Genomic DNA, 20,893 nt, shown 5'->3' with positions numbered 1-20,893 from the left:
CTTTCTAAATGTATTTTCTTAATGGAGAACAAAGAAGAGGCTCAGTCTGACATGTAGGAGCAATATCCTTCTGATACTGGAGCAACCAGGAAGCAGAATCCAATTTCTGACTCCTCCACTCTTGGGCATTTTAGTGTCTCCCCTCTATCTGTGATGTGAGTGATGCCTCTCCAGGGTGAATTTCTCGAAGTTCAGCCTTGGTTCCAGAATCTTCTCTTAGACAGGGGATAAATGGCTAAGAACAGTTGGTCTTTCCAATGTGATCCACATCTGGTCATAGAAAGCACTCATGCATCATTTGACCAATGTTTGCAGAGGAACTAGAAACTCATCTTTGCTTAGATGACAAAACTGGTTTCATTTCCTCCATGTTTCCTGAGGGAAGAGTCAGGTCCTCATTCTGTATATCCCCCATATCAGGGATTCACCTGCAGGCTCCTCCCTGGGAAAGGACAAAGAGGGCAGGATCCTAAGCTTCTAGTCCTAGGAAATTCTCTTTCTTCCTTTTGTTTGCCAGAAATCTAGAGGACTTTTCTTATCTACCACAAGTCCCAATCTGATAAAATACTTATCTGTAACTTTCACATAATTAAACCCCAAACCTTGAGACTGGTGCAAATTAAAAAAAAAAAGAAGAATGTAATAGTGTATATATATATACACATGTATACACACACACATATGTATGTATATATACACATATACGTATCTTTGTATACACATATGTATGTATACATATATATACTATTAAATCTATATGTATATATATACACAAAGATTTAAAATATGATGATGCAGGTGATGGTTATCAATGGGAAAAAGATGGCTATTCAATACCTGGAGTTAGGGAATTTTGATAACTGAAAAGAAAACATAAACCCTCATTTAGTATTAGATGCCAAGACAAAATCCATGGGATTAAATATTTTGAGGAAATCGAATTATAAAGAAAGAAGTACTTGTAGCTAAATGTTTATCTTCTCCCAGGATTGAGAAAAACATTCTCAATATAAAAACAATTAAAGAAATTATAAAGAAAAACAGGCACAAATACATGCATATTAAATTAAATATTTTTCTAGAGAAGAAAACAAAATTAAGTAAAACAATTTTTTGAAATATTTTAATATATATGAAATATAATAGAGTAATACCTTACTATATAAGTATGTGTTAAATTTTACATATGTACAAATTTCTTAAAATATTTTACACAGATACAAACTTAAAAGGATTTCCTGGTAAACACCGCATGCATGTATTTTCCACTCATATTAAGAAATAAATAATCATAAATATGACTGAAACCATCCCCTTATATATCCCTTCTACCTAGAGATATTCATTATTCTGTATTTCATGTTTTTCCTTCCTGTGTAATGCATATACTTTCCTGTGCTTATCTATCCTTAACTTATAATTTATTTATAAGTTAAAAATGTAACAATTCCTCTGTACTTAACTATATTTGTACTTAGCTATATTTTATTTATAATTTATTTCTATATTAATTATAATTTGTATTTTTAATTTTCTAAAAGTGATCTACTCCATGACTTTGAGACATTTATCAGTGTTGATACAGATGACTCAATTTCATTTTCATTTATTCTCACTATTGTATAGCATTCCAGTGTAAGAATATTCATACTTACGCATTCACCTGAAATTGGGTACTTACATTGTTTTCACTTTGTACTTTATAAAAAGTGCTACTTTTTAACATTCTCACACATACTTTGGAACCTTTGATTCCAAGGCATAGACTTACGAGAAGAATCAGCATGTCATTCAGTATATCTGCCTTCATCCTGACTAAATATTGCCAAATTACTCTTCAAAAGTTGTACTAATGTACACTCCCATCAGAGTACATGAAAATTTCTGTTATTCAACATCAATGAGAAGAATAAATAGTGAGAATTTTTCATTCTCACCAAGGTGACAGATGTGAAATTATAGACCATCATGGTTTTTTCTTGCTTTTCTCTGATTCCTAGCAAGGTTGAAAAGCTTTTTCAAAAACGTATTGGTTATTGGTTATTCAGGTTTTCACTTCTGGAAATCAATTTTCATGTGTTTTTCTCATTTTTCCTTTGGGTCATTGCTTTCTTCTCACTGATTTGTAGGGTTATTGATTTAGATACTAACTTGTTGTCAATTATATGTGTTGCAAATATCTTTTCATAATCTGTATTTTCATCTTTTGTGATTTTTTCTGGTTAAAGAAAATTTAATATAACCTAACTCAAGGGTTTTTGTTTGTTTGTAATGTGTTTGTCTCTGATGTGAACACATGTATATTATTTAGGAAATCTTTTCCATCAAAAGTCCATAAGGTCATTCTATTAAATCATTTTTGAAAATTTTAAATATATTTCTAAAGTTTTGTTTACTACATTAGATCTTTGATTTATGGAATTTATTTTAATTATATGGTGTGAAGTAGAGGTATTTATTTATTGCCCAAATGAATAAACAGTTGGTTTGGTATCATTTACTGAACTGATTACTTTTAACCCACTTTTCTGTAATCCTGCCTCGGACACATTTCAGGGGTTCATACATGAATGAATGATTTTTAGTTCCTATAACCTGTCACATTGTTCCTTAATCAATAGATCACAGTCTGAATGACAATGCTTTATAATTATGCTTGGTGTTTTGTGAGATAAGTTCCCATGCATTCTTCTTCACGGTTATCCTGTCTATTCTGGGCCTCTTGCTGTTGCATTCAAGTCGTAGAATCAGCTCATTAAGTTCCGTTGAACTCCCTCTTGTGGTTTTCATTAGAATTACATGGAATCCACAGGTTGACTTGTAGAAAATTGACGTCTTTAAGACAATGTTTCGTTCTATTACGTCTACTTTAATGCCTTTCAATAAAATGTTGTAATTTTTCCATTTGTTCATCTTTTACAGATATTGATTCTTAGATGTCCCATATTTTTGTTACTGATATCTATGGTTTTATTTTTAAATAACAATTTCCGATTGTTGGTGTATATGTGTTCTATAACATAACAGCTTCAGTCAAGAAATATCTTTTTATGCCTAAATGTAGAACCACAAAATAATTTTAATTATTGCCATATGTACCTTTATATGCCTGGGTCACAATTTAATACCCTAAATATTAAAATAAGTACTTAGTAGTAAGCGTTTCCAATTTACCTTATTACAATACCATAGTTAACACCTTTGAGTATTTAGATTTTCACATTTTTATAACAATCTCCACAAAACGAAAGCCTGAAAATTGGAATCTCTTGGTCAAAATATATGTACATTCTACATTTTAATTATTTGAACTCACCAGTAAATAATATCTGAATGAATCAATAACCAGTTTGCCTTTCAGAAAGGTATTCCATCCAGAATAAATTTTCCCTCCCATATCCACCCTTGGTTTGTAAAATTTTTAAATCTTTGCCTATTTAATATGAATGCATAAATTCCATAGAGAAAAATAAGAGCTAAGTCTTTTTATACATGTATTTTTCACTATAAATTTAACATTTTGCATTGCCTGCTTATCTCTTTTGTCCATTATTTTCATGGAATTTTTTTTCTTATTACTTTGTAAAGTATATTTGCATGTCAACAATGTTAATCTTATTCCTGAGATATGTGATGTAATTTCCTCTCAATTGGTCACTTCTCTTTCGGGAGTGTTTACATGTTGCTCTTTTCCACATGAAGTTTTTATTCAGAAGTAAATAAACATCACATTTTCCTTTTGTAACATGGTTTTGGGAGCCACCAGGCATAAGAAATAATGAACTATCCTTTTCTACTTTAAGAGTGTTATTTAATAATGTATGTTATAAAAAAGGATCTACTGGGTGAAAAAAATAACCCATTAACATACTAGGTGCTGATTCCAAAGCATAAAGTACAATACCACTCAGTATGAAGTTCGAGTGATTCTTTAAAAATTGAACATTTCCAAAAATGTGTTAATTAATAACCAGTTTACATATGGACATAGAAACAATTAGAAAAAAAGTATTACAGTCATTCCTATAAATTTACAATGTGGGACATAATGCTTTACTTTTGATTTGCCTCATAGCTACATTCTAGATCTCAGCCATATCCGCTTCCAAGCCTTGATAACTGAAGATCTAAAAAGCCAGTCACTTGCTTAATAAAAATTTTATGAAATTTAAGTCGCTGACATCATACAATTAAGGCAAGCAGACCAATCTTTATGAAGTTTCAAACCTGCTGCCAACTTACCATCCAGATCTAAATCAGACTGATTGACATATTGGGTACCACATCACTAGAGGCATGGATCATGTGATCCCTCAGGCCAAGTATCCTAAGAATCAGTGAGTCTGCTTCTGAGTAAGACTTACCTATGAGCCAAGGTATTGATATCCTGACCACTCCCTTATAACAAAGCCTTTTGTAACAACCTGAGCAGGAAAAGAGTCACACTCAGGCAACATAGGTACAGATCTCTGCAGGATGACATATCCTCAGCATGTATGTTTGCATGCTCCAGGTTCTTATGCTGATAGCCTAAGTCGTGTGGAATAACTATTCATAAACTCTATAGTGCTATGCAAATGCTGGCTTCATGCCTGACCAAAAAATAAATGTATGTGTATATACATATGTATGTACATACATATATGTGTATATATACACACTTTTAGAAATAGTGATGATAACTTGTAGTATGCATAAAATGTGCAAGGAATGGTTCTATGAGCTTTAAGTATGTTATCTCATTTAATACTCCTAACAAACTCATGAAGGGGAGGTTATTAAAATCCCCATTTTACAGTCAAGGAAACTGAGGCAGTGAGATTAGTTTGTCCTACATTATATAAGTAGTATCAGAGCTAGGATTCATCCTCAAGATGTCTGGCTCCAAAGCCCCAAAGCTAACTTCCAAGTACTTTCTCCAAGCTCAAGCTGATTTTCAGAGGCAGATCTACTTTGAACGTGTGCTCCACACAATGCACACCTAATGCACACACCACACTTAGAAACGCACACACCACACTAAGAAACACACACACATGGCCGGGCACTGTGGCTCAAGCCTGTAATCCCAGCACTTTGGGAGGTCAAGGCAGGCGGATCACGAGGTCAGGAGATAGAGACCATCCTGGTCAACACGGTGAAACCCTGTCTCTACTAAAAAAAATACAAAAAAAAATTAGCCAGGCGTGGTGGCGGGCACCTGTAGTCCCAGCTACTCGGGAGGCTGAGGCAGAAGAATGGTGTGAACCCAGGAGGCAGAGCTCGCAGTGAGCCGAGATCATGCCACTGCACTCCAGCCTGGGCAACAGAGCGAGACTCTGTCTCAAAAAAAAAAAAAAAAAGAAACACACACACACATACACACACAGGCACGCACACACACGTAAACAACTCCCAGTGGCAAAGTGGTGGGACACATGTGAAAAAGCTAAGAGGCTTCTGTGTTTCTTTGTTCAAACCTGGATGCCTGGAGCTCATAAATTAACATTGCTAGAGGAAGAAGGAGAACATTTGGGGGACCACACTTCAAGAGCGAGAACTGAGAGGTAGGCACCTCTAAGAGAATAAGGTGCCAGGTGGTGGTAGGAATTCACTGCTACTCCATTTCTAAGTCATACTCCACACTAGGAACAGCTCTCCTGAGCCCCATGGAGAAAGGCTAATGTGGAGCTGCCAGTCACTCCTTGTCACAGGACCCATGTGGGTGTCAGGAGACAGATCCTTTCATTCCCAGTCCCTGTCTCACAGCTGGAGGCAGAGCCCAGGCCAGGATAAAAGGGCTCGTGGCCAGAGCACCCCATCCACTCACCTCCTGAGGTGCTGAAGGACCCTGTGCTGCCTGTGACCTCGGTAAGTGTCTACTGGGAAAAGGAGCAGGGGCTTCCACAGAGGGATGCCCAGACCAGGGCAGGAGGGAAGGCCGGGCAGGGCTTTATTGGGGAGGGGTAGCTGGATTAGAAGAGGTAGAGAATGTCTAGAAATTCTGATGGAGTTCAAGCTGTGGTGCAGGAGAAATGGGAAGCACCTGGATGATTTGTATGTCTGTGCTTCATGCTCTAATCCAAATTAGTTCTGTATTTTTTTTAGTGTCTCCCATTCCAGATAAGTTAAAACAAACTGTCCTTTCAGAGAGTAGATCTTAGCAACTCAACTGTATCTCTTCCCCGAAGCCTGTACTGGGAGTATAGTGGTTCTCAAATAATGGAGACCAGAGACCAGAGGAAGCATATTTGGAGCTTGATAAACACAGAGATACATGGCCCTTACACCTTCATCACGATTCATTTAGTCATGAGTGGTGCCTGGGCATCTGTATCAGAAGCCCCAGTGTTGAACAGCAAGTAACAAGTTGAAATTTATGGTTGCCAGGGTGGCAGATGGAGGAGTCTGTGGGTTCTAAGAGGGAGCTTCACTAGGCATGGGTTCACCAGACCGGGAAATCTACAGTCACGTGTCAGCTTGCTACAATTAGCTTTAGACCTCATTTCTCCATTTATAATATGATTTGGGATAGCCAACTCATATGATGACCCTTTGCAATTCTGACTATAATATATTGTGTGTTTGTGTCAACCAAATACAGCCATCTGGGAAGCTCCTCCAAAAGGGAATCTTTATTTTTATTTTATTATTTTATTTCATTTATTTTTGAGACAAAGTGTCATTCTATTGCTCAGACTGCAGTGCAGTGGCATGATCTTGGCTCCCTGCAGCATTGGCCTCCTGGGCTCAAACAATCCTCCAGCCTCAGCCTCCTAAGTAGTTGGGACTATAGGTGCATGCCACCATACCCAGCTAATTTTTTTTTTAGAGATAGGGTCTTCTTGTTTATTTTTTAAAAAGCAAAACTGCAGGTTTAAACTGGCTCCTAGATTGGACATTTTCAGAATTCTAAGTAGTGCAGAAGGGTAGACTTCAGTCAGATTCTGTGAATGTCAAATTGCCTTTTCCACTTAAAGGACATTAATTTTGGGCAAGTTTGTTAATACTCATTATATTGCTTGGTTAAAATAAGATAGTCTATTTCTATTTTATAAAAACATCCTGACGATCCTATAAGACATTGTGAAAGCATCTGACAAACAATTTTAGAGATAATTTCTCTCTGACTTATTTGAACAGGTTTTAAAAATGTAGCAAAAATAAATGATGGTAAAAAGGCAATAAGGGTGGCCTCTGTGCCTGGCTCTAACTTGCTGTTTGTCTCTCCTTCAGCTCCTGAACACCCACCGCTGAGATGTCCTGCCAGCAGAGCCAGCAGCAGTGCCAGCCCCCTCCCAAGTGCACCCCCAAGTGCCCTCCCAAGTGCCCCACCCCAAAGTGCCCCCCAAAGTGTCCCCCTAAGTGTCCTCCAGTCTCTTCCTGCTGCAGTGTCAGCTCCGGAGGCTGCTGTGGCTCCAGCTCTGGGGGCGGCTGTGGCTCCAGCTCTGGGGGCTGCTGCAGTTCTGGGGGAGGCGGCTGCTGTCTGAGCCACCACAGGCGCCGCAGGTCCCACCATCACAGACCCCAGAGCTCTGACTGCTGCAGCCAGCCCTCGGGAGTCTCCAGCTGCTGTGGAGGGGCCAGCGGCCAGCACTCTGGAGGCTGCTGCTAAAGTGGACTCTGCACCTAGAAGAGCAGACTTGGGTGAAATGAGTGATCAAACATTTCCTCCTCACCTTTCTCCTCCTGGGCCTGCAAGAGTGGCTGAGATGCCCCCGTGAAGACTCTTGAGCTCTGGCCTAGAGGATCCCTCTGCCCTGGGATCCAGAAACTTGATTCTTCTCCCACAAACCTATCTGCTGCCCCTGACACCAACTGTGTTGTCTACTCTGGGATCCCAAGAAACAAACTCACTCTCCAGCTCATTTCCTGCAGCCTCAAGTGAAACAATAAAGCAAAAGATCTTCTTGCCACTTATTGTGGACTCTTCCTCACCTGTTTGTGTCTGCAATATTTTTTTCACTGCTCTCTATTTTCCTGCTGCCTGGAAGCTTTGGAAATCAAAGATGTGCTAGTCGCATGGCTAAAGGTAGGGAGGAGGGGAGAGAAAAACATCTCTGGCTCCTACTTTGACACCTTATGTCAGAGGAATCACTACGTGGCTGTGCCTGTGCCCATCCTCCTGGTGTTTCAGGAACATACAGCCTTGTGCTTTGGACTTCTTCAGGGTCCTACTTGGTCTCCAGGGTGTGGCAGGGAGACAGATGTGCACCCCATCCTTTCATCCATCTACCCCTCCTCCCCTTTACAATACTGCCCACTCACTCCCAAATTTCATTCTCTTTCAGTAAAAAATGTTAGAAAATTATACATAAACTTTCTGCAAATAGACCATGAATCTTAGACTATTCTAACTACAAGTATGCATAGAACATGTGGTAAATATGATTTGAAAAAACTTAAAAATCCATAGAAAAGGAGTCAGTATGTTAAAAATCAATGTCTTTCTTTTCTCTCCCAGAGTCCCAAGTCCAATCTTTCCAGTCAAACATTTCATCTCTATATTTTGTGAAGAAGTCCTGATTTTTCATAAATATTTTTTCAATTACAAATTTTACATGAGATTAAATAATTGTTAATTTAATTTTGTGTGTATTATGCCTCAATAATTTTACTATGAACTGGATAAGTGGGCAATACCCTGCACTTATTTTTTTAATCCATGAAAATCCCCTGGTGTCTGGCAGATCAGACAGCAAGAACATGTAGGAATAATCTGATGTCCACCTCACAAATGCTCTGATTAATACAACCTCTAGATGTCCCTGTGTCTTTGGTCAGTCACCCGAGGGACATCCAGTACACTGATTCTCAGCCATATATCTGCTTCTTGACTATTCCAGGAGACTAGATAAGGGATATATTCCCTTTGGCTTCAGTAACAAGAAGGAGCTCAAGCACTGCACATATTGGGTGACCCCTCCAAATAATTCAACTAGCATATTAATAAGCATGGAGCTGACTGGTGACCAAAGTGACAGATGATACCATTCCCCAGAAAGGGAATAATGATCCAGCTGGGACCAGACACACGCTAAGGTCCAGGATTCTCTCTCCCCAACTTGGACTGCGTGCTCCCTAAGGGCAGCTGCTATATAGCCAACTCAGACCAGAGTTCCATGAAAGCCAAGACTGTGTTTTTCCATAAGGTCATAAAGATTTTCTTGTATATTTTCTTCTACAACTTTTATTGTTTTAGGCCCTCAGTTCGGTTTTTGATCCATTTTGAGTTAAATGTTTTTAATGTTACAAGATAAGGGTCAATTTTATTATTTTGCTTGTGGTTTTCCAGTAGCCCTAGCATTATTTGTTGAAAGACTATTGTTTCCTCAGTGAAACAGTTAAATTTTTGGCACCCTTGTCAAAAAATCATTAACCATCAATTTATGGTTTATTTTTGACACTCAATTCTCTTCCACTGTTCTTTGTGTGTAGCTTTGGTTGACAGTTTTGTTTTGATTCTTGTTTTTTTGTTTTTCTTCTCGGCATTTTGAAAATGCCATTCCAATGCCTCTGGCTTCCATTGATTAAAAATAAGCTACAAATATTATTGGGGTTTCCTTGTAAGTGATGAGTCATTTTTCTTTCACTGTTTTCAGGAGACACTCTTCACCTTTTTTCCCCAATACTTTTACAGTGATGTCTCTAGATGTGAGTCTTTTTGTGTATCTCATACTTTGAGTTTGTTGATCTTGTTAAATGAAGAGATTGTTTTTCATCAAATTTAGTAAATTTTACGTCATTATTTTTGAATTTTTTTCTGTTTTCTGTTCCTTTTCTCTATCCACTCCTTCTTGTACTCCTATTACACATACTTTGGTGTGAATATATCCCAAATTTTTCTGAGGTTCTGCCTACTTTTCTTCATTACTTTTTTCTCAGTGTTATTTAAATTGCTTAATTGCTATTGATTTATCTCATTTGCTGATTCTCTCTTCTGACAGTTCAATATATTGTTGAATTTTTCATTTCAATTATTTTACTTTTCAACTGTAGAATTTCAAGTTAATCTTTAAAAAAATTTCTACCTGTTTATTGACATTCTTTATTTTATAAACATTACCATACCTTCCTTTACTTCTTTAAAAATAGTTTCCTGACAGCTCCCAGCATGAGCAATGCAGAAGACAGTGATTTCTGCATTTCCAACTGAGGTGCTGGGTTCATCTCACGGGGGAGTGCAGGACAGTGGATGCAGTGCACTGTGCATGAGCTGAAGCAGGGTGAGGCATCACCTCACCCAGGAAGTGCAAGGGGTCAGGGAATTCCCTTTCCTAGTCAAAGAAAGGGGTGACAGACGGCACCTGGAAAATCGGGTCACTCCCACTCTAATACTGTGCTCTTCCAACAGGCTTAACAAACGGCACACCAGGAGATTATATCCCGTACCTGGCTTGGAGGGTCCTAGGCCATGGAGCCTCACTCATTGCTAGCACAGCAGTCTGAGTTCAAACTGCAAGGCGGCAGCGAGGCTAGGGGAGGGGCGCCCACCATTACTCAGGCTTGAGTAGGTAAACAAAGCAGCCCGGAAGCTCGAACTGGTGGATCCCACTGCAGCTCAAGGAGGCCTGCCTGCCTCTGTAGGCTTCACCTCTGGGGGCAGGGCACAGACAAACAAAAGACAGCAATAACCTCTGCAGTCTTAAATGTCCCTGTCTGACAGCTTTGGAGAGAGCAGTGGTTCTCCCAGCACACAGCTTGAGATCTGAGAATGGTCAGACTGCCTCCTCAAGTGGGTCCCTGACCCCTGAGTAGCCTAACTGGGAGGCACCCCCCAGTAGGGGCGGCCTGAGACCTCACACGGCTGGGTACTCCTCTGAGACAAAACTTCCAGAGGAATGATCAGGCAGCAGCATTTGCAGTTCACCAATATCCGCTGTTCTGCAGCCACTGCTGCTGATACCCAGGCAAACAGGGTCTGGAGTGGACCTCTAGTAAACTCCAACAGACCTGCAGCTGAGGGTCCCGACTGTTAGAAGGAAAAGTAAAAAACAGAAAGGACATCCACACCAAAAACCCATCTGTACGTCACCATCATCAAAGACCACAGGTAGATAAAACCACAAAGATGGGGAAAAAACAGAGCAGAAAAACTGGAAACTCTAAAAATCAGAGCACCTCTCCTCCTCCAAAGGAACGCAGCTCCTCGGCAGCAAAGGAACAAAGCTGGACAGAAAATGACTTTGACGAGTTGAGAGAGGAAGACTTCAGAAGATCAAACTACTCCGAGCTAAAGGAGGAAGTTCGAACCAATGGCAAAGAAGTTAAAAACTTTGAAAAAAAAAATTAGATGAATGGATAACTAGAATAATCAATGCAGAGAAGTCCTTAAAGGAACTGATGGAGCTGAAAACCAAGGCACGAGAACTATGTGATGAATGCACAAGCCTCAGTAACCGATGCGATCAACTGGAAGAAAGGGTATAAGCAATGGAAAACAAAATGAATGAAATGAAGCGTGAAGAGAAGTTTAGAGAAAAAAGAATAAAAAGAAATGAACAAAGCCTCCAAGAAATATGGGACTATGTGAAAAGACCAAATCTACATCTAATTGGTGTACCTGAAAGTGACGGGGAGAATGAAACCAAGCTGGAAAACACTCTGCAGGATATTATCCAGGAGAACTTCCCCAATCTAGCAAGGCAGGCCAACAGTCAAATTCAGGAAATACAGAGAATGCCACAAAGATACTCCTTGAGAAGAACAACTCCAAGACACATAACTGTCAGATTCACCAAAGTTGAAATGAAGGAAAAAGTGTTAAGGGCAGCCAGAGAGAAAGGTCGGGTTACCCACAAAGGGAAGCCCATCAGACTAACTGCTGATTTCTCAGCAGAAACTCTACAAGCCAGAAGAGAGTGGGGGCCAACATTCAACATTCTTAAAGAAAAGAATTTTCAACCCAGAATTTCATATCCAGCCAAACTAAGCTTCATAAGTGAAGGAGAAATAAAATACTTTATAGACAAGCAAACGCTGAGAGATTTTGTTACCACCAGGCCTGCCCTAAAAGAGCTCCTGAAAGAAGCACTAAACATGGAAAGGAACAACCGGTACCAGCCACTGCAAAAACATGCCAAATTGTAAAGACCGTCGAGGCTAGGAAGAAACTGAATAACTAACGAGCAAAATAACCAGCTAACATCATAATGACAGGATCAAATTCACACATAACAATATTAACCTTAAATGTAAATGGGCTAAATGCTCCAATTAAAAGGCACAGACTGGCAAATTGGATAAAGAGTCAAGACCCATCAGTGTGCTGTATTCAGGAAACCCATCTCACATGCAGAGACACACATAGGCTCAAAATAAAGGGATGGAGGAAGATCTACCAAGCAAATGGAAAACAAAACAAGGCAGGGGTTGCAATCCTAGTCTCTGATAAAACAGACTTTAAACCAACAAAGATCAAAAGTGACAAGGCCATTACATAATGGTAAAGGGATCAATTCAACAAGAAGAACTAACTATCCTAAATATTTATGCACCAAATACAGGAGCACCCAGATTCGTAAAGCAAGGCCTGAGTGACCTACAAAGAGATTTAGACTCCCAAACAGTAATAATGGGAGACTTTAACACCCCACTGTCAACATTAGACAGATCAATGAGACAGAAAGTTAACATGGATATCCAGGAATTGAACTCAGCTCTGCACCAAGTGGACCTAAAAGACATCTACACAACTCTCCACCCCAAATCAACAGAATATACATTCTTTTCAGCACCACACCACACCTACTCCAAAATTGACCACATAGTTGGAAGTAAAGCACTCCTCAGCAAATGTAAAAGAACAGAAATTATAACAAACTCTCAGACCACAGTGCAATCAAACTAGAACTCAGGATTAAGAAACTCCCTGAAAACCGCTCAACTACATGGAAACTGAACAACCTGCTCCTGAATGACTACTGGGTACATAATAAAATGAAGGCAGAAATAAAGATGTTCTTTGAAACCAACGAGAACAAAGACACAACATGCCAGAATCTCTGGGACACACTCAAAGCAGTGTGTAGAGGGAAATTTATAGCACTAAATGCCCACAAGAGAAAGCAGGAAAGATCTCAGATTGACACCCTAGCATCACAATTAAAAGAACTAGAGAAGCAAGAGCAAACACATTCAAAAGCTAGCAGAAGATAAGAAATAACTAAGATCAGAGCAGAACTGAAGGAAATAGAGACAAAAAAACCCTTCAAAAAATCAATGAATCCAGGAGCTGGTTTTTTGAAAAGATCAACAAAATTCATAGACTGTTAGCAAGACTAATAAAGAAGAAAAGAGACAAGAGTCAAATAGACGCAATAAAAAATGACAAAGGGGATATCACCACCAATCCCACGGAAATGCAAACTACCATCAGAAAATACTATAAACACCTCTACGCAAATAAACTAGAAAATCTAGAAGAAATGGATAAATTCCTTGACACATACACTCTCCCAAGATTAAACCAGGAAGAAGTTGAATCTCTGAACAGACCAATAACAGGCTCTGAAATTAAGGCATAATTAATAGCTTACCAACCAAAAAAAGTCCAGGACCAGATGGATTCACAGCTGAATTCTACCAGAGGTATAAGGAGGAGCTGGTACCATTCCTTCTGAAACTATTCCAATCAATAGAAAAAGAGGGAATCCTCTGTAACTCATTTTATGAGGCCAGCATCATCCTGATACCAAAGCCTGGCAGAGACACAACAAAAAAAGAGAATTTTAGACCAATACCCTTGATGAACACTGATGCAGAAATCCTCAATAAAATACTGGCAAACCAAATCCAGCAACACATCAAAAAGCTTATCCACCATGATCAAGTGGGCTTCATCCCTGGGATGCAAGGCTGGTTCAATATACGCAAATCAATAAACGTAATCCAGCATATAAACAGAACCAAAGACAAAAACCACATGATTATCTCAATAGATGCAGAAAAGGCCTTTGACAAAAATTCAACAACGCTTCATGCTAAAAACTCTCAATAAATTAGGTATCAATGAGATGTATCTCAAAATAATAAGAGCTATCTATGACAAACCCACAGCCAATATCATACTGAATGGGCAAAAACTGGAAGCATTCCCTTTGAAAACTGGCACAAGACAAGGATGCCCTCTCTCACCACTCCTATTCAACATACTGTTGGAAGTTCTGGCCAGGGCAATCAGGCAGGAGAAGGAAATAAAGGGTATTCAATTAGGAAAAGAGGAAGTCAAATTGTCCCTGTTTGCAGATGACATGATTGTATATCTACAAAACCCCATCGTCTCAGCCCAAAATCTCCTTAAGCTGATAAGCAACTTCAGCAAAGTCTCAGGACACAAAATCAATGTGCAAAAGTCACAAGCATTCTTATACACCAATAACAGACAAACAGAGAGCCAAATCATGAGTGAACTCCCATTCACAATTGCTTCAAAGAGAATAAAATACCTAGGAATCCAACTTACAAGGGACGTGAAGGACCTCTTCAAGGAGAACTACAAGCCACTGCTCAATGAAATAAAAGAGGATACAAACAAATGGAAGAACATTGCATGCTCATGGGTAGGAAGAATCAATATGAAAATGACCATACTGCCCAAGGTAATTTATAGATTCAATGCCATCCCCATCAAGCTACCAATGACTTTCTTCACAGAATTGGAAAAAACTAGTTTAAAGTTCATATGGAACCAAAAAAGAGCCCTCATTGCAAAGTAAATCCTAAGCCAAAAGAACAAAGCTGGAGGCATCACACTACCTGACTTCAAACTATACTACAAGGCTACAGGAACCAAAACAACATGGTACTGGTACCAAAACAGAGATATAGACCAATGGAACAGAACAGAGCCCTCAGAAATAATCCCCCATATCTACAACTACCTGATCTTTGACAAACCTGACAAAAACAAGCAATGGGGAAAGGATTCCCTATTTAATAAATGGTGCTGGGAAAACTGGCTAGACATATGTAGAAAGCTAAAACTGGATCCCTTCCTTACACCTTATACAAAAATTAATTCAAGATGGATTAAAGACTTAAACATTATGCCTAAAACCATAAAAACCCTAGAAGAAAACCTAGGCAATACCATTCAGGACATAGGCATGGGCAAGGACTTCATGTCTAAAACACCAAAAGCAATGGCAACAAAAGCCAAAATTGACAAATGGGATCTAATTAAACTAACGATCTTCTGCACAGCAAAAGAAACCACCATCAGAGTGAACAGGCAACCTACAGAATAGGAGAAAAATTTTGCAACCTACACATCTGACAAAAGGCTAATATCCAGAATCTACAATGAACTCAAACAAATTTACAAGAAAAAGCAAACAATCCCATCAAAAAGTGGGCAAAGGATATGAACAGATACTTCTCAAAAGAAGACATTTATGCAGCCAAAAGACACATGAAAAAATGCTCATCATCACTGGCCATCAAAGAAATGCAAATCAAAACCACAATGGGATACCATCTCACACCAGTTAGAATGGCAATCATTAAAAAGTCAGGAAACAACAGATGCTGGAGAGGTTGTGGAGAAATAGGAACATTTTACACTGTTGGTGGGACTGTAAACTAGTTCAACCATTGTGGAAGTCAGTGTGGTGATTCCTCAGGGATCTAGAACTAGAAATACCATTTGACCCAACCATCCCATTACTGGGTATATACCCAAAGGATTATAAATCATGCTGCTATAAAGACACATGAACACGTATGTTTATTGCGGCACTATTCACAATAGCAAAGACTTGGAACCAACCCAAATGTCCAACAATGATAGACTGGATTAAGAAAATGTGGCACATATACACCATGGAATAGTATGCAGCCATAAAAAATGATGAGTTCATGTCCTTTGTAGGGACATGGATGAAGCTGGAAACCATCATTCTCAGCAAACTATCGCAAGGACAAAAAACCAAACACCGCATGTTCTCACTCATAGGTGGGAATTGAACCATGAGAGCACATGGACACAGGAAGGGGAACATCACACACCGGGGACTGTTGTGGGGTGGGGGTATGGGGGAGGGATAGCATTAGGAGATATACCTAATGCTAAATGACGAGTTAATGGGTGCAGCACATCAACATGGCACATGTATACATATGTAACAAATCTGCACGTTGTGCACATGTATCCTAAAACTTAAAGTATAATAATAAAAAAAAATAGTTTCCTATAATTCTTTAAAAGTGGCTACAATGGCTACTTTGGAATTTTTGTTTATTAAGTCCAGCCTTTGGGCCCTCTCCCAGGATGTTTCTGTTTATTGCTTCTTTTCCTGTGTAAGGGTCATACTTTCCAGTTTATTTGCATATATCATGTGTTTTTTCTTTAAAAGTGGTTATTTTAGATATTAGAATGTAGCAACTCTGTGTAATGATACTCCTCTCCCTTTAAGGTGTGCTGTTGCTTGTTTATTTGTTTGACTATTTAGATAGACTATATTAGTAAAGTCTATTTCTCCTGAAATGTGATGTCTCTGATGTCACTCCTAGGGGACTCAACCCGGGGCTTGCTCACAGTTACCCTGAATGACAGTAGATTTAGCAGAACTCTCTTTGGTTGTCTCTTCGATGATTTCTCTGTTAAGCTATCTCTGTTGGCATCACACACAACTGTTAGGCTTCACAACAGTTGCTGACAGATTGCTTTATTATTTTTGATAATGTCCTGGAACACAAATTGCTTCATAATTGAAGCCAATTCAGTCTAGGCCCCTTTGCAAGGGTAGTGTTTGAGGCCAGGTTTGAAATTTGTTCTAAACCCAGGAAGACTCTACTTAGCCCTCACTTTCCTTGGTTTTCTCTGGTAAACAAGCTGCCCTATGGTTTAGCATATTGCTGTTAGGACTCAACAGCCTCCTCTTAAATGCTTGCCAACAAAATCTCTCCCATTTACCAAAGTGCCTTTCGGCTTGAACGTCCCCACACTCTTTTCCAAATATAGTCAGTTCCTTTGGTGAGAACTTTGGAGTTCTCTGGGTTTTCTGGACTTCCTCTTCCCTGGACAAATTCTCTTAGCCACTGCTTTTGAGCTGAGGGCAAATATCTCCTGGAGCTCACTGCTGATTAATGAGCAGAACACTTTAATGGGGTGGCAACCACTATTCTTCTTGGATTGTTTCTCCCACCATCGATCCTCCACCCTACAAGTGAGCTGGGACAAAGGCCTTTGGTGTCCCAATATTCTTGCCCTGCTGCACCTGAGGTAGAGTGACTGCCTGCCCCATGAGTGGGAGATGGGGAGTAAGAAAGCCCCCAATCTCTTAGAGTCCCCCTCCTGGAATTTAGCCTCTATATCACAGAACTAAGGGAAGAGGTGTAAGAAATGTTGGCAGCCTCCCCCTCACAGGAAGACACTGGAGGCCATGATTTGGAGCTAAAGGGGGATGGAACCTTATCTCATTGATTGTGTCTTCCAAGAGTGGAGTACCATCATGCCCAACTGGAAGAGATTAGGGAGGGTGCAAGTTGTGATTCAAGTGCCACAGACTATTGCTATTGTTACTATGATTTAGTAGATTTTCTTGAATAAAAGTTTTTTAATTTGTTGTATACCCTTAGGACAATTTGCAAAGGACAATTGCAAAATTTTTTTTTCAAGTCTTAATTATTTTGCTAGGAGAAGGGTCCAAGGAGTTCTTCATGCCACTGTTCTGAAAGTCCTCCCTAAAGGGATTTTTATTTAATTTGTCTTAGGTTTTCTATAAGGCTTTTAAAAAATACTCTGAATTGAGATTTTATGTATTTATAGATTTCTTTTATAATTTAGTCTTTAAAAGTTTTTTTAACATAGAGTTGTGAACAACCTAAGCTGTGGACACAGCTTTTTTTTTTGTATTTATTTATTCATTTTTAATTCTTTTTTTTATACTTTAAGTTCTAGGGTACATGTGCACAACGTGCAGGTTTGTTATATATGTGCCATGTTTGTGTGCTGCACCCATTAACTCATCATTTACATTAGGTATATCTCCTAATGCTTTCCCTCCCCACTTCCCCCACTCCACAACAGGCCCCGGTGTGTGATGTTCCCCTTCCTGCTGTGGACACAGTTTTAATTATTTTCTTCTAAATCTTAGAAGATTTCTTTTCTCTTTCTTTGGATGGTGAGAAAGGGAAAAAAGAGACTTACTCGTCTGATGAAGAAAACACTACACTAAGCTCTTCTTTTGCCAATGACAATTTATTCTATTGAAATGGAAACTAAACCACTTATATCCAATGGTCTACATCAGAGGCATCCAATCTTTTGGCTTCCTTGGTCCACATTGGAAGAAGAAAAATTGTCTTGGGCCACACATAAAATACTATTAATACTTGGGCCACACAATAATACTAACAATAGATGATGGGCTAAAAAAAAAATCACAAAAAATTTCATAATGTTTTAAGAAGGTTTACAAATTTGTGATGGGTCACATTCAAAGCCATCCTGGGTCACATGGGGCCCACAGGAGTTGAACAAGCTTGGCCTAGATTAACAAGCCAGTTCTGATGATATTATAGTCTTGAGTACAAGTCGGGATTATTGGTGGTTTGGATACCATCCTACCTGGAGGAAAGAGGTAGGACCAGATCTCTTGGCCCTTCTTCCTAAGAAAACATGAGCAGCGCTGGGTTCTAAAATAAGAAGTACCTGTAGAAAACATGATATAGATTTCTTGAACACTCCTCTCAAACTAAACTCTTGGCACAGTCTAAGTAAAAATATAATAGTGTTCAGGAAATATAGTTGAGGTGTCCACAGTGTGATGTGGACAATCCCAACCTCACTGTAAGTGTCTGATTTCGTCATGGCCTGAGTCTATATTTCATCAGAATTAATTGACTCAGGACATAACATTTGAAAAGCATTCTGTAAACTAAAGTTCTTTGCAAACATCTGTGATAGGGATTTTTAAAAACTTAATAATTAACAAATCTAATAACTAGTAACTGTAATGAACCATTATGTACACTGAAATGGGACATGAGATATACAAGTCACAGCCCCATGTTCAAGACATTAACAATATCACATACAAGTACAATTGTTTATGATAATAAATTATATGTATAACAAGCAATAAATGCTCTGAAAGATTTTCTCAGCCAGGCATTGTCTAGAAATTCATTACAGAGAGCACGGGATTTGGACTGGCCCTCAGAAGTATTCTCAGAAGAGGAACCAAGAAAGACAAGAAGTAAGACAGAAAGAAAGAAATAAAAAAGAAAAAAGAAAGAAAAGAAAAAAAGAAAGAAAGGAAGAGAAAGAGAGAAAGAAAGAAAAAGAAAGAAAGAGAGAAAGAAAGAAAAAGAGAAAGAGAAAAAGAAAGAAAGAAAGAAAGGAAGGGAGAGAGAAAGAAAGAAAGAAACAGAAAGAAAGAAAGAAGAAGGAAGGAAGAAAGAAAAAAGAAAGAAAGAGAGGAAGAAGGAAGGCAGGCAGGCTGAGGAAATAAAAAGAGGAAGACAAAGAGACAGAGTGGGAAAGGGAGGAAGAAAGAGAGGTAGAGACGGACAGATATCAAACAGGATAAAAGCCAGTTCACCATACAATAAATCCATCCATTCAGCAGAGGAGGAGACATAATGAAAGGAAGTTCCAGAAGTTAAGCATAAAGCGATGGGATAGGTTCAAGTATACACAGAGACTTGAATGCTGGCTAAAGGAATTTAGATTTATCCTGAAGACATCAGAGTGTTCTGGATGAACACTTAACAGTCAGGGCAATTATTCATTAAAAACATAAAGCAAAATAAAAGAGATTTTAAAAATATATTTGAGGAGTTACTTCAGGAATAGCCAAATGATTTGAGATATCAGCAAGAAATTGACCAAAGAGAAACCCAGACACTTGGGAAGCCAAGCAACTTCATTTGAGGCTCGGGACCTGGAGATATCTGTTGCTCAGAGAAACAGTCTCCTGAATAGAGACCAGGAATGAGATGGGATTATTCTCAGAGATGGGCTCCTGTCTTCAGACCAGGTGGGGACTCTGATAATGGTGGGAGCTACATCACTTGAGACACTACCTTTCTAATTTGGTACATTTAAGAGGACTAGTTCTATTCTCAATTTAGTCTACAGATGCAGTACAAATAGGCAACTACAATTTGCCTATTTGCCCATTTTTCACTTACAAGCTTGTGTTACCTATTAATTTGTCTGTATTCCCTCTGGAGAGTGAAAGCTTTGAAACATAATATAGACATCTTATTCTTTCTTGTATCCAGTACATAGTTGGGACTTAATAAATATCAAATCACAGAATTATAGACACAATCTGAACCACGAAGAGAAGTGGAGTGAGATTAGAATAAGAACATTACATTTCTGTGGTCCTGATTTAAAACTGGCTGGACTTTTAAGTTTATCTGGAAGACAGTGCAGCTCGGGGGCCTCAAACAGGCTCACTTAATGAGCTAGGCAAATCTAGATGCTGGACACACTCCATCCTATATGTGATGAAATTCACTGTACTGAAAAGGAGGGGGCTAAGAGATTTCTGTGGGCAATTTATTATGGGAGGTGGTCTGGGAAAGATATAGAAGGGACAGGAAGTGTAGTTTGCCTAGGGCAGAGCTCCCAGAAAGAACCCTCAGTCCTAGGTAGAGATGGTAAGGGTTGGATACTTGCTAGTTAACTTCAAAAAAATGCATTTGTGATGTGTGAGGTCTCTGAAGCATGTGTTTAAGTGGTGCAGGTCTTGGGTGGGGAAAAGGAGCAACTGGTGCATTGAGACCAGTGTTACTTTGCCTTCCTACTAATGCTTAGTGCAAGGGAAGCACTTCTGAGGCACCATCAGAGTTATTTCTGGTGTCTGAGGGAAGAAAAGAGGAGAAAGAGAAGGAGAGAGAAGAGGGAAAAGGAAGTAAAGGAAGATGGGGTATATCCCTGAGGCTGTCTAAATCAGGC

At 39.1% G+C, this 20,893-nt stretch overlaps 1 protein-coding gene across 1 annotated transcript; it reads left to right on the top strand.

The window, feature by feature from the left end:
• Positions 1 to 7,237: 7,237 nt before the first annotated feature.
• On the top strand, positions 7,238 to 7,888 carry LOC112130577 (late cornified envelope protein 1C). The gene has a single exon (XM_024239622.2). The coding sequence runs from the start codon at positions 7,238 to 7,240 to the stop codon at positions 7,592 to 7,594; it is 357 nt and encodes a 118-aa protein (XP_024095390.1). The 3' UTR covers positions 7,595 to 7,888.
• Positions 7,889 to 20,893: the final 13,005 nt, after the last annotated feature.

This window comes from Pongo abelii, chromosome 1 (genome assembly GCF_028885655.2).
Source record: "Pongo abelii isolate AG06213 chromosome 1, NHGRI_mPonAbe1-v2.0_pri, whole genome shotgun sequence".
In the NCBI taxonomy this organism is placed as follows: domain Eukaryota; kingdom Metazoa; phylum Chordata; class Mammalia; order Primates; family Hominidae; genus Pongo; species Pongo abelii.
The sequence above is the reverse complement of the archived record's forward strand: the minus strand, read 5'-3'. Positions and strand labels throughout refer to the sequence as shown.

Coding starts and splice junctions, on each gene's coding strand:
- LOC112130577 (XM_024239622.2), top strand. CDS start 7,238: ATGTCCTGCCAGCAGAGCCAGCAGCAGTGCCAGCCCCCTCCCAAGTGC.